Source organism: Ranitomeya variabilis, chromosome 4 (assembly GCF_051348905.1).
Source record: "Ranitomeya variabilis isolate aRanVar5 chromosome 4, aRanVar5.hap1, whole genome shotgun sequence".
Classification (NCBI taxonomy): domain Eukaryota; kingdom Metazoa; phylum Chordata; class Amphibia; order Anura; family Dendrobatidae; genus Ranitomeya; species Ranitomeya variabilis.
The window spans coordinates 49684634-49698329 of NC_135235.1; the positions used below are offsets into that span (position 1 = coordinate 49684634).

Genomic DNA, 13696 nt, shown 5'->3' on the forward strand with positions numbered 1-13696 from the left:
ACCGCCACGCAGGCACAACAAGTTAAATGTAAGGGAACCTGACCCCCCCCCCCCCCAGGCGTTTGTTACTGAAGGAGCCACCTTGTGCAGCAGTAATGATGCAAAGGGAAAAAGTGCCTCTTTTCGTGATGCTCCTTGCACATGCTGAACCAAACACTTATGAAATGTGTCCCCCCACACAGCGTTAAACCGTCCGGTAGGTGGAACTTTCCTTTGTCGTGTGACGCAGCACAGACATCATTTTTACCCCCTTGGCGCCGTGCGCCGCCTCCTCAGCGTTGTTTTAATCTGTCCCGGAGCCTGCGCTGTTAGGTTAGCCCTTGGCCATGCACACATGTTGCGCTGCCCGTCTTCTGACCTCATTTGGTGTCAGGCTGGCTGCGCCTGTGCGGGTGCGGTGGCCGAGATCCCGCCTCGCAGTGTCGTCTAATGTAATCCCACCGCGGGCCTGTGATCCGTGCCCGTGCGCAGTGCATATCCTCTCCTTTCACTCCCCTCCCTACGGCTTCTTCAGACTGTGCGATGTCAGCTGGTCCCTAATAGCATGCCACGGCCGTGACACCGCACAGTCTGAAAAAGCCGTAGGGAGGGGAGTGAGAGGAGAGGATATGCACTGCGCACGGGCACGGATCACAGGCCCGCGGTGGGATTACATTAGACGACACTGCGAGGCGGGATCTCGGCCAGCGCACCCGCACAGGCGCAGCCAGCCTGACACCAAATGATGTCAGAAGACGGGCAGCGCAAAATGTGTGCATGGCCAAGGGCTAACCTAACAGCGCAGGCTCCGGGACAGATTAAAACAACGCTGAGGAGGCGGCGCACGGCGCCAAGGGGGTAAAAATGATGGCTGTGCTGCGTCACACGACAAAGGAAAGTTCCACCTACCGGACGGTTTAACGCTGTGAGGGGACACATTTCATAACTGTTAGGTTCCGCATGTGCAAGGACCATAATTAAAAGAGCTAAGTTTACCTTTTCCAGCATTAGTGCTGTACACAATGGCTCTTTCAGCTACAAACGCCTGGGGGGGGGGGGGGTTAAAGGTTTCCTTTCAACTTGCTCGAGTGCAGGCTTCGGCCTACACTCCGCTCCCCCTGCTCCTCCTGCTGACCCTGGGCTCCAACACCGCCAGTTGGGGCCCGGTACTGCTAGCTGCACAGAGAAAAACACCTCGCCAATGTGTCAGTGGGGTTCAGCACCGCCAGCTGTTCCCCTGCTGTGCAGCCGGCATCGTGTCCTGCGACCGCCACGCAGACACAACAGACCCAAAGCTGCCGCCTGTGCAGGCTTCGGCCTACACTCCCCTCCCCCTGCTCCTCCTCCTCCTGCTCCTCCTCCTGCTGTCCCTGGGCTCTAACACACCGCCAGTTGGGGCCCAGATGTGCTAGCTGCACAGAGAAAAACACCAGCCAATGTGTCAGTGGGGTCCAGCACCGCCAGCTGTTCCCCTGCTGTGCAGCCGGCAACGTGTCCTGCAAAAGCCACGCAGACACAAGAACTGAAATTGAAGGGAACCTGTCCCCCCTCCCCCAGGCGTTTTTACGTTATCCAGCCACCTTGTACAGCGGTAATGCTGCATGTGTGCAAGGTGGCTCAGAAACGTATCCTCCTCGCACATGTGGAACTGAAAACACGTCTGAAATGTGTCCTCTGTGTGACCATTTAACCGTCCCGGTGGTGTGACTTTCCTTTGTAATGACACGCTGCAACCCCCTTGGTAGCGCTGCCCGTCTTCTGGCATCATTGTTTGGCTGGCTGCGCCTCTGCGGCCGCCCTGACCCACACAACGCCCCTCGGTGTCTTATTTATTGGGACTGCGAGGGTGTGTTTGATGGGCATGAGCAGTGCATCAGTTCGCCTGTCCCTCATCTCCTTCCGCCTTCTTCAGACTGTGCGGCTTCATGGCCGTGGCATGCGATAAGGGATCAGCTGACGCCACATAGTCTGAAGCAGGTGTAAGAACCCAAGCGAGAGGCGAACATATGTACTGCGCCAGGCCATGAATCCCAGCCCCGCAGTGTTTTAACTATGTCAATACACTGCGGGGCTGTGATTCATGGGCATCGCGAACCGCACCAGCCAACATTAAATGAGGTCAGAAGATGGGCAGCGCTAACAGCGCTAGGCCAGGGGATAACACGACAGCGCAGACTCCTGTACAGCAAATAACAACGCTCAGGAGGCTGCACCCAGCACCAAGGTGGGATTCTTGACACCTGTGCTGCGTCTCATTACAAAGGGAACTCTCGCCTCCATTACACAGTTTGACTGTATAAAGGGCTAAATGTTATACGTGTTCCATTCAGCGTGTGCAAGGAGAAAAATTACAAGAGCAACCTTTGACTTGCGCAGCACTGCTGCTGCATAAGCTGTGGCTCTTCTACTTTGTAACCCCTGAGGGGGGGTTAAAGGTGACTTTTGAAATCGGTTCAATTAGGCTTCGGCCTACACTCTGCTCCACCTGCAGAGCCCGGGCTCCAACAACGCTAGTTGCTGTCCGGAAGTGCTGGCTGCACAGAGCCAAACACCTCGCCAATGTGTCAGTGGGGTCCAGCACCGCCAGCTGTTCCCCTGCTGTGTAGCCGGCAACGTGTCCTGCAAAAGCCACGCAGACACAACACACCCAAAGCTGCCGCCTGTGCAGGCTTCGGCCTACACTCCCCTCCCCCTGCTCCTCCTCCTCCTGCTCCTCCTCCTGCTGTCCCTGGGCTCTAACACACCGCCAGTTGGGGCCCAGATGTGCTAGCTGCACAGAGAAAAACACCAGCCAATGTGTCAGTGGGGTCCAGCACCGCCAGCTGTTCCCCTGCTGTGCAGCCGGCAACGTGTCCTGCAAAAGCCACGCAGACACAAGAACTGAAATTGAAGGGAACCTGTCCCCCCTCCCCCAGGCGTTTTTACGTTATCCAGCCACCTTGTACAGCGGTAATGCTGCATGTGTGCAAGGTGGCTCAGAAACGTATCCTCCTCGCACATGTGGAACTGAAAACACGTCTGAAATGTGTCCTCTGTGTGACCATTTAACCGTCCCGGTGGTGTGACTTTCCTTTGTAATGACACGCTGCAACCCCCTTGGTAGCGCTGCCCGTCTTCTGGCATCATTGTTTGGCTGGCTGCGCCTCTGCGGCCGCCCTGACCCACACAACGCCCCTCGGTGTCTTATTTATTGGGACTGCGAGGGTGTGTTTGATGGGCATGAGCAGTGCATCAGTTCGCCTGTCCCTCATCTCCTTCCGCCTTCTTCAGACTGTGCGGCTTCATGGCCGTGGCATGCGATAAGGGATCAGCTGACGCCACATAGTCTGAAGCAGGTGTAAGAACCCAAGCGAGAGGCGAACATATGTACTGCGCCAGGCCATGAATCCCAGCCCCGCAGTGTTTTAACTATGTCAATACACTGCGGGGCTGTGATTCATGGGCATCGCGAACCGCACCAGCCAACATTAAATGAGGTCAGAAGATGGGCAGCGCTAACAGCGCTAGGCCAGGGGATAACACGACAGCGCAGACTCCTGTACAGCAAATAACAACGCTCAGGAGGCTGCACCCAGCACCAAGGTGGGATTCTTGACACCTGTGCTGCGTCTCATTACAAAGGGAACTCTCGCCTCCATTACACAGTTTGACTGTATAAAGGGCTAAATGTTATACGTGTTCCATTCAGCGTGTGCAAGGAGAAAAATTACAAGAGCAACCTTTGACTTGCGCAGCACTGCTGCTGCATAAGCTGTGGCTCTTCTACTTTGTAACCCCTGAGGGGGGGTTAAAGGTGACTTTTGAAATCGGTTCAATTAGGCTTCGGCCTACACTCTGCTCCACCTGCAGAGCCCGGGCTCCAACAACGCTAGTTGCTGTCCGGAAGTGCTGGCTGCACAGAGCCAAACACCTCGCCAATGTGTCAGTGGGGTCCAGCACCGCCAGCTGTTCCCCTGCTGTGTAGCCGGCAACGTGTCCTGCAAAAGCCACGCAGACACAACACACCCAAAGCTGCCGCCTGTGCAGGCTTCGGCCTACACTCCCCTCCCCCTGCTCCTCCTCCTCCTGCTCCTCCTCCTGCTGTCCCTGGGCTCTAACACACCGCCAGTTGGGGCCCAGATGTGCTAGCTGCACAGAGAAAAACACCAGCCAATGTGTCAGTGGGGTCCAGCACCGCCAGCTGTTCCCCTGCTGTGCAGCCGGCAACGTGTCCTGCAAAAGCCACGCAGACACAAGAACTGAAATTGAAGGGAACCTGTCCCCCCTCCCCCAGGCGTTTTTACGTTATCCAGCCACCTTGTACAGCGGTAATGCTGCATGTGTGCAAGGTGGCTCAGAAACGTATCCTCCTCGCACATGTGGAACTGAAAACACGTCTGAAATGTGTCCTCTGTGTGACCATTTAACCGTCCCGGTGGTGTGACTTTCCTTTGTAATGACACGCTGCAACCCCCTTGGTAGCGCTGCCCGTCTTCTGGCATCATTGTTTGGCTGGCTGCGCCTCTGCGGCCGCCCTGACCCACACAACGCCCCTCGGTGTCTTATTTATTGGGACTGCGAGGGTGTGTTTGATGGGCATGAGCAGTGCATCAGTTCGCCTGTCCCTCATCTCCTTCCGCCTTCTTCAGACTGTGCGGCTTCATGGCCGTGGCATGCGATAAGGGATCAGCTGACGCCACATAGTCTGAAGCAGGTGTAAGAACCCAAGCGAGAGGCGAACATATGTACTGCGCCAGGCCATGAATCCCAGCCCCGCAGTGTTTTAACTATGTCAATACACTGCGGGGCTGTGATTCATGGGCATCGCGAACCGCACCAGCCAACATTAAATGAGGTCAGAAGATGGGCAGCGCTAACAGCGCTAGGCCAGGGGATAACACGACAGCGCAGACTCCTGTACAGCAAATAACAACGCTCAGGAGGCTGCACCCAGCACCAAGGTGGGATTCTTGACACCTGTGCTGCGTCTCATTACAAAGGGAACTCTCGCCTCCATTACACAGTTTGACTGTATAAAGGGCTAAATGTTATACGTGTTCCATTCAGCGTGTGCAAGGAGAAAAATTACAAGAGCAACCTTTGACTTGCGCAGCACTGCTGCTGCATAAGCTGTGGCTCTTCTACTTTGTAACCCCTGAGGGGGGGTTAAAGGTGACTTTTGAAATCGGTTCAATTAGGCTTCGGCCTACACTCTGCTCCACCTGCAGAGCCCGGGCTCCAACAACGCTAGTTGCTGTCCGGAAGTGCTGGCTGCACAGAGCCAAACACCTCGCCAATGTGTCAGTGGGGTCCAGCACCGCCAGCTGTTCCCCTGCTGTGTAGCCGGCAACGTGTCCTGCAAAAGCCACGCAGACACAACACACCCAAAGCTGCCGCCTGTGCAGGCTTCGGCCTACACTCCCCTCCCCCTGCTCCTCCTCCTGCTGTCCCTGGGCTCTAACACACCGCCAGTTGGGGCCCTAGGAAGACAAGCTTGAATAGGTCCCCATCCGGGTTCCAGTACCGTCAGCTGGTTCTCGGCAGTGTCTTTTGCTCTTGTACCTTCTGCTCCCCATCCTGGTTCCAGTACCGTCAGCTGGTTCCGGGCAGAGCCTTTGGCTTAGGTGCCTCCCTCTGGGTATCCGAGTTCCACCAACGTCAGGTGGTCCTTGGTAGTGCTTTCAGGCACGGGTACCTCCTGCTTAGTAACCGGGTTCCAGTAACGTCAGCTGGTCCTCGGTAGTTCCATTGGCTCTTGGACCTTCGGCTACCCATCCGGGTTCCAGTACCGTCAGCTGGTTCTCGGCAGTGTCTTTTGCTCTTGTACCTTCTGCTCCCCATCCTGGTTCCAGTACCGTCAGCTGGTTCCGGGCAGAGCCTTTGGCTTAGGTGCCTCCCTCTGGGTATCCGAGTTCCACCAACGTCAGGTGGTCCTTGGTAGTGCTTTCAGGCACGGGTACCTCCTGCTTAGTAACCGGGTTCCAGTAACGTCAGCTGGTCCTCGGTAGTTCCATTGGCTCTTGGACCTTCGGGTAGCCATCCGAGTTCCAGTTCCATCAGCTGTTTCTCGGCATTTTCTCAGCCTTCTTGTACCTTCTGCTACATTTCCAAGTTCAAGACCCGAAAGACGATGACCCGGAAGACCACCCCTAAGATGATGACGACACCAGAGACGACAACCACCGAGATGACGACGACCCTGGAGACGATGACCCTGAAGACGACCCCGATGACGACGACCCCGATGACGACGACCCTGGAGATGACGACCCTGGAGATGACGACGACAACCTGGAAGACCGAGAAGCAGAAGAACAAGAGGCTGCAGAACAAAGAGCAGAAGAACATTAAGCATAAGACTAAATATCAGAGCAAAAGATATTATCTAAATTATAAGCAGAAGAAGACTAAGCAGTGTATGGGGGTGAGTCCGTTCCTCCTCGTGGTGCCCCTGGATAAAGCCTGATGCTGCAGGCCAAACTGAACGCGGACAAATGTAACTGTTTTGTGACAGGCAGAACGGAAGGTGTAATCTTCAAACTTTTATAGATAACAACTACGGGAATGCCTGTCACAAATAAGAATATGATGAAGAAGTTGAATATAAAAAAGATAATAGTTAAATAAAAAGAATATGAACAATGTAAAAAAAAAAAAATATATATACGTAGAAAAGAAGAAGATGAATAAGGTGAAGAAGTTGATGTCACAGAAGCTGATGATGAGGATAATGAAGAAGAAAGTGTGGGAGAAGTAAAAAATAGGGTGAAGGGCGTGGAAGTAGTGAAACATCAATATCTGACAAAATAAATAAAAAATTAACATAGTCAAATTCTTTCTAACGCCGAACGTCATAAAAAAATTAAAAATACTGGTATTCTATTTGATTGGGATAAACCCCTGTGCCTTTAATGTCTCCGCCACCTCCCCCAATACATCCTACATTATTCTTAGTTGTTTTCCTTCATGTAGAATTAACCTACAAGGAAAGAAAGGGTTTATTTTAATTCCGATATTTTCGTCCCATTGACTTGCATTGGGATCGGGTATCGGTATCGGATTGGATTCCGATACTGTGACGGTATCGGCCGATACTTTCCGATACCGATACTTTCCGATATCGGAAAGTATCGCTCAACACTAATTATGATTAATACATAAACTTCATATACAATGGTCTCTAAGATTACATAGTCACAGGTTAAAATACAGGGTGTCCCTAAAGTCTGGATACATAGGACACATAGGCAAAAATACATATTTTCAGGAAATGAAATTTATGAATATTTTATTCAATCGGAATTTTAAATAACTTCATCAATATTATTTTCACCATTTGCGATGCAAAGTTTGATGCGCTTTGCAAAATTCAATTTATAGTTAATTTAATTAAATTAATTAAAATGATAGTTAATGAAACTTCCTATGTGGTCTAGACTTTAGTGACCCCCTGTATTTGTATATATATATATATATATATATATATATATATATATATATATATATATATATATATATATATATATATATATATATATATATATATATATATATACATACATACATATATTTTATTTATATATATTTATATAGTTTGTCTCTTGGTTAAAAATGAAGATCCTACTATGAAGTGAAGTTATTGACTAGGACGAGATCTGTCATCAAAATACAAAAGTACATACAGTTTTTGTCATTCTTTTTCAGGTATTCAAACAATGGATCAATGGGAAACTCAAACTTTTCTTTAGGCAATTGCCTTTTATTATCTATTTGGACAACATTTTTGGTGGACATTTTTAATTTTCTAATTAATTCACCAAGAGTTACATTTTTAGTTTTCTAAGGACCACTTTTGGTTTTGCAATTTTTTTTTTTAACACATGATCTCTTTTAGGGTAAAATTATTAAAGGGGGTATATTAGCAAAAAATGACTGTTCAAACCAAACACAGGCCCTTTGACATGGCACCTTCTTACCAACCTACCAACTTGTTTTCCATCTGTTACTTCTCTGATTCTTGTTAAGCCAGAGCTGTCAATATGATAAATCAGGGTCGCAAATAGTGGGTGGGAAGATTCATTCAATTGTATGAGCCATCAAAAGGGTGCACTGAGCATCTGCGCTTAGTTTGAACAGTCATTTTATGCTTTAATGTAGTGTCACCAATTTTGTTGAAACTGAGTTTAAAAATATGATATTGGTCTGAACACCTCAATATATTCACCTGGACACCTTTTTTTTGACCAAAGCAAATATGTCTCAAAATGTTAAAGACGTAAAGTCACACCGAGCTGCTCTGTCGATGTGACGTCACCGGAGACTGCAGAATCGCCAGCAAGAGCGGTCCATGGCCTCTCTGAGCCATTCCAGATCGGCATCGGGCAGTACAGGAAGGTAGTTAGCAGCTACCTGACTGTTAGTTCTTAGGCACATAGTAACAAAATAAACAGTCCTGGATAACCCCTTTAAGTATTACCAGTGATTTGGATATTGAGACAACTTCTCTTGATTTCCATTTATGAAGGCAACCCTTGATTGTAGACTTTGAACATAATACCTCTACCTCATGAGAGAGAAATCTTAAATTGGCTTGGTGTTGTAAAAGAGTTCTTCAACAAGGAATTATTTCTGGGATCACCCACTTCAGTTGTCTTCCACGCTTTTCCAGGCATTTTGATGTTGCTGAGCTGTTCAATGCATTGCTTAATTTTTGGAAAAATTTACTGAATTATTGACTCCTAAAGTTTCTGCTTTCTCTCTGACAGTTTTCTTTCTTTCAACCTAGTGATGGTCTGCTCATTGAATTGTCATCTCTTTCAATTTCAGATTGCGAATTCTGATGAACATCTACCCAATGCAAATTCACACTTGGAATTATCTCCAGACCATTTATCTCCTTAATTTCTCATGAAATAATGAAAGGACAGGTCGGTCATACCACCCCAAAAATGGATAATCAGTTAGTCGTCCTATTACTTTTGAGATTGCAACAATGGAAGGACTTTGTAAAAGATGACTGTAATCCCTAAACAATTAACGCAACAGTTTGGTTAAAGACCTTGCAATTAAGTTGAAAACCTCCTTTTCATTCATCACTTTTTGAAGGCTTTATTGCAAATCCTTGGTGGCGGGGTACAGAGACTGCATTATAAAAACATGCCACTGTCTAAATAATTCTGGAAAATAACTGTCAAACAATCATATGCATGTATTTTTTATCGAACACTATATTTCTAACCAACACTCACCCAATAGGTGTCAGTTCCCATATCCAAGTTTCTGGAAAATACTTTCTAGTGACCCCGACTTTTTCTAGAGGATCTAGAATTTCATTGCCAAGCTGAGGAAGAGCTCCTATTCCAACAGTGCCTATTCCAGCACCACCAACAGCTCCTATTCCAGGGACTGCACCAGCACCCGCCGGTATACCTACTGGCATGACTCCTCCAAAACCAAGAATGAGAATTAAAACAACAAGCATTAATATTTTTTTCTTGCACAGTGCCTAAAACATTGTACTTAGTAAGCCCACACAAAGAAGAATATGTCCATTTTATGAAGCGGATCTTAGTACAAGCCTGTTCCCCCAACACGATTATATTATATCTTGTCCATGGATGTGAAAAAACTAGTTACCAAAAATGTGTTAGCATAATACTATAAAAGAAGGGAGGAGGAGTGAGAAGGAGAATGTCGCAGCATAAGCGGCAGTAGTGACCGCTGTGACTAGGGGAAAAGACAAAGTTGCTGCATCTAAAATGTCCAAGTCCAATTCTGCATGTCACAAATTCCCAGGTAACTTCTACAATATAATTTAAAATTTAAAAATATATAATATAATATATTTTGTAATGTACCCCCAAAAATCCAGTATGGTTAATTTGGAGACTGTATATAAACCCCCAGAAAAAGCAACATGCGAAACACGAATCAGGTCATGGGTGGCTGTCTAATTTTCAATGTTCCCTTCGTTTGGTAATATATGAATTTTTTTTATTGTTTATCCGCAAAGGCACCTTTTATATGATTGACGCTAATACTATTTCAATCCCACCTTGAGTCCTTGTATAATTTTTTTTGCCTGCATTTGAAAAATATCTTTACTTAAGTATATTTATAACAAATAAGGTACAGTGGGTCTGAAAAGTATTCATACCCCTTTACATTTTTCACTCTTTGTTTCATTAATGAGAAAAAAATGAACTTTTATGAATTTACCAAATGGCTGCAATGAAATAAAGAGTCAAAAATGTAAAGGGGTCTGAATACTTTCTGTACCCACTGTATATTGTAATCGGGCTGCCTCCTCTCTTTATCCCATATTTGTGTAGCATCACTTTTTATTTATACTTTTCATATCTCAATAAAGATTATTTTTATACTGAATGATTTTGGATCACATCAATACATATCATTGACTTTATGCCTTACACCATATTTTACATTTTTTACATGTTGGACCTTTAAAACGTATAAAAAGTGAAATATATTAGGGAGGATGTATTGTCTTTAGATTTGTTTGAAATATGTTTGCATTTATAAAACTATCCCATTATTCAGAGATCAGCGCCATTCCAGGTCCCGGCAGCACCACTTAGTGCGGGGGAGAGCTCCTGTGTCAGCAGCATTTCATCTGTGCTTGTGTGATGGGGGCTGGCTGACTTGCTTATTTTAATGACTAAGCCAGACCCATTTTATGTCATGGTCAATGCATTAACAGAGAATCATACAGTAGAAGCTTAGCTATTGTACTGAGCCAGGAATCCAGCCCAGTTCACACACAGCAGAGATATGTACTGAAACAGGAAACCTTCTTCCTCGAACCACAATTGGAGATGCCTGGACTTGGGACTAATTTGATGTCTGAAAATCTGGATATATATTGTATATATAGATAAATGTGATTTATGGAAGTGTGCTAGACAAATAGATTCTCCTCTCCACAGGTCTGGCACTACTTTAAATCCCCTTTATGCAGATGTGATTCTGTCATATTCAAAAGCTCATTTTAAAAATTACACCCTTGTGCACTCAAAGTACTAAAGAAAGATGTAAGGAATCATCAGAATATAATGAAAGCCATAAAAAGATCTGTCAACCAAAAGTATCCTATTGGTTTAGGTGCAGACAGTGTTTGATGGATATTATTAGGCTTTTTCATGGATTTTATAGGTCTAAGGTTGAAAAGAAGATACAAGTCCATCAAGTTTAACCTGTACCTTAACATGTTGATCCATAGGAAGGCAAAAACCTATAAGGCAGATGGTAAATGCCTCATACTTAGGGAAAAATTCCTTCCTTACTCCACATACGGCCATCAGACTATTTCCCTAAGTCAACGCTTCTCTTGTAGTGCTACAAAATAAGTTTAGCCCTTGAGTGATGGTCATGGTAAACAAGATTACATACACCTATATTTATTCCTTTAGACTGCTGATGTCGCTCAAAAAATGTACTTAAAGGAGTTGTCCACCTTTGGGGACATTTTATTTATTTAAATGCATGTTTTGGGGCCTAACAATCAGGTTTAATTAAAACATTTTCAGTATCTGGCTTTTACCGGCTTCTTGTTTCCTGGCACATTGTACTTTGATGTGATCTGTGATGATTATGAATCAGCTTAGAGGAGCTCAGAAAAGGATAAAACTGTTACAAAACTCCCTGGCAGACCATTAGAATGGGCTAATTGACAGATTCTCAGCTAACTCATTCTGTATCCAGCAATTGACAGTGCGACACACAGGCTATAGAAGGATAACTGCAAAATTTTCAATGAAACACAATTTATCCCTACTTTTAGGTGGCAATCAACAATGCTACAAATAGTCTCAGTGTGGTGCAGGGCTATATGTATTACCTCCAAACGGCACTCCAAATCCAACTCTTGCATTGGGATCAGGACAATGTACAGGTTTCTTAACCTCGGCACTTGTAATTATTTTTAATTCCATGTCCTGAAATTGAAAGTATAATAATTTAATAATCATTGAATGAGGAGAAGAATCAAAACCATCTGGAGTTAGGAGAAATTAAATCAATCATGCAGGGAGGTGATGTGTTTATCACTATACTGACAGTGCATAATAACACATACAGCAGGTGAAATAAGTATTCAACATGTCACCAATTTTCTAAGTAAATCTATTTCTAAAGGTGCTATTGACATGAAATCCTCACTAGAAGTTGGTAACAACCCATCCAATCCACACAGGCAAAGAAAACAAACGATTGATGTACATAAATTAAGTGATGTGTAATAATGAGGAATGACACAGGGAAAAAGTAGCCTGATACTCAGTAGCACTCGTTAAAAACCCATTGTTACTTTCTCAAACAACTTGGCATTCAAGTCCTCCATGCCCTCCATACATGTCCATAAAGTTGGACCCATTGATGATACCTGGGGCTGTGTGTCTGCCATGCCATGTGAATTATTTGAATAGTAACAATTACAATCTCAGATTTGCTTCATTTTTTCACTCTTCTCACATCTCGTTTTTTGGATTTTCAGCTCACCGGTATACAGAACAATATCATACATATCTACAGCCACTTTTCATAAACCCTTAACTGGTAATACCATCATGCATGTCCACAGAAGTCATCCTAAACACACTCTTCCTTCCATCCCACTGGGGGGAAAAAAAACTAGAATTATAAGGAACTGCAATCATTCTAAAGTTCTGGATAAGGAAATCGCAGAACCTCTAAAAGAAACTGTTCATCGTGGGTTTTGAATAGGGCTGTTAATAAAGTTTGCAATAAAGAACATAGTTTACTTTTGGAAAATAAAAACCCAAATCCTGATTAGGATAATAAACCTGTACTATTCATGAATTGTAGTCCTCAATTTAATTAGATTGAATCTATTCTAGATACATTTTTACCATTATTATATGAAGATCCATCATTGTTGTACGATACGCAAACTTAATACATGCATGTCGGAGCATATTACCAATATAATTAGTGTGGCAATAATCGCACCACATCACCTGCATCAAAGTGTTTTATAACTTACCATCAACTTCAAATGTCTTCTTTTCAAATGTATGGCATAGAAAGGGTGAATAAGTCCATTAGGGGAGGAGACCACAGGAGGCGTTTTCTCATGAGGGAAGCCTTTTTTGATTAACCATCTAGGCACATGCATGCCCAACGGTCTGGAGGTAGTGCTTCATTGTTGAGATTTTTCAAATATCTTTTATTTTTGTTTTCTAAAAGTTGCTTTTATTCATTTTTTTTTTCTGGAAAATTATTAATTATCAATCATTTTATTTTTCTTTATTTTATTTATCACGGTTTGGGTTTAGACTAGTCATGTGATCTTTTCAAACACCTGTCCCATTTGACCAAGTTAATATTAGGAATGAGTTTTTTCTTCATATCAGCTCAGATAAAGGACGCTGATAGCATCTGAAGCGCAAAGCTGCTGTAGCCCATTATGTACCTGTGACTACCATGTTTTTTTTTTTGTATTGTGGAAGTTTGGTTTAAAATTGTTTTTCATGAAAAATGTAATTTTGAAAAATTTTCTCAGCGTTGGATACAACCTTTTCGATAGGTGAGGGTGACAGATTTTGCATAGGTCATCATAACAATTGTAGTAGATTTCTTATTTCGGCGGCTGTCCTGTTAATTTCAAGGAATGATCCCTTCTCTTGTGTTCATTAAGAAAAGTCAAAATCTAGTGCTTTCTGAATAGTGATGAGCGAGCGTACTCAGATAACTTCTTATC

At 44.8% G+C, this 13696-nt stretch overlaps 1 protein-coding gene across 1 annotated transcript in view; it reads right to left on the reverse strand.

The window, feature by feature from the left end:
* The window catches only part of LOC143769702 (alpha-2-macroglobulin-like protein 1), a 110017-nt gene that overhangs the window by 61576 nt on the left and 34745 nt on the right, over nt 1–13696 (reverse strand). Inside the window, exons 17-18 of the mRNA XM_077258487.1 lie at nt 11816–11912; nt 9207–9402 (exon numbers count right to left, since the gene is read on the reverse strand). Coding sequence (XP_077114602.1) covers nt 9207–9402; nt 11816–11912 — 293 coding nt within the window. The remainder of the gene's footprint in view (nt 1–9206; nt 9403–11815; nt 11913–13696) is intronic.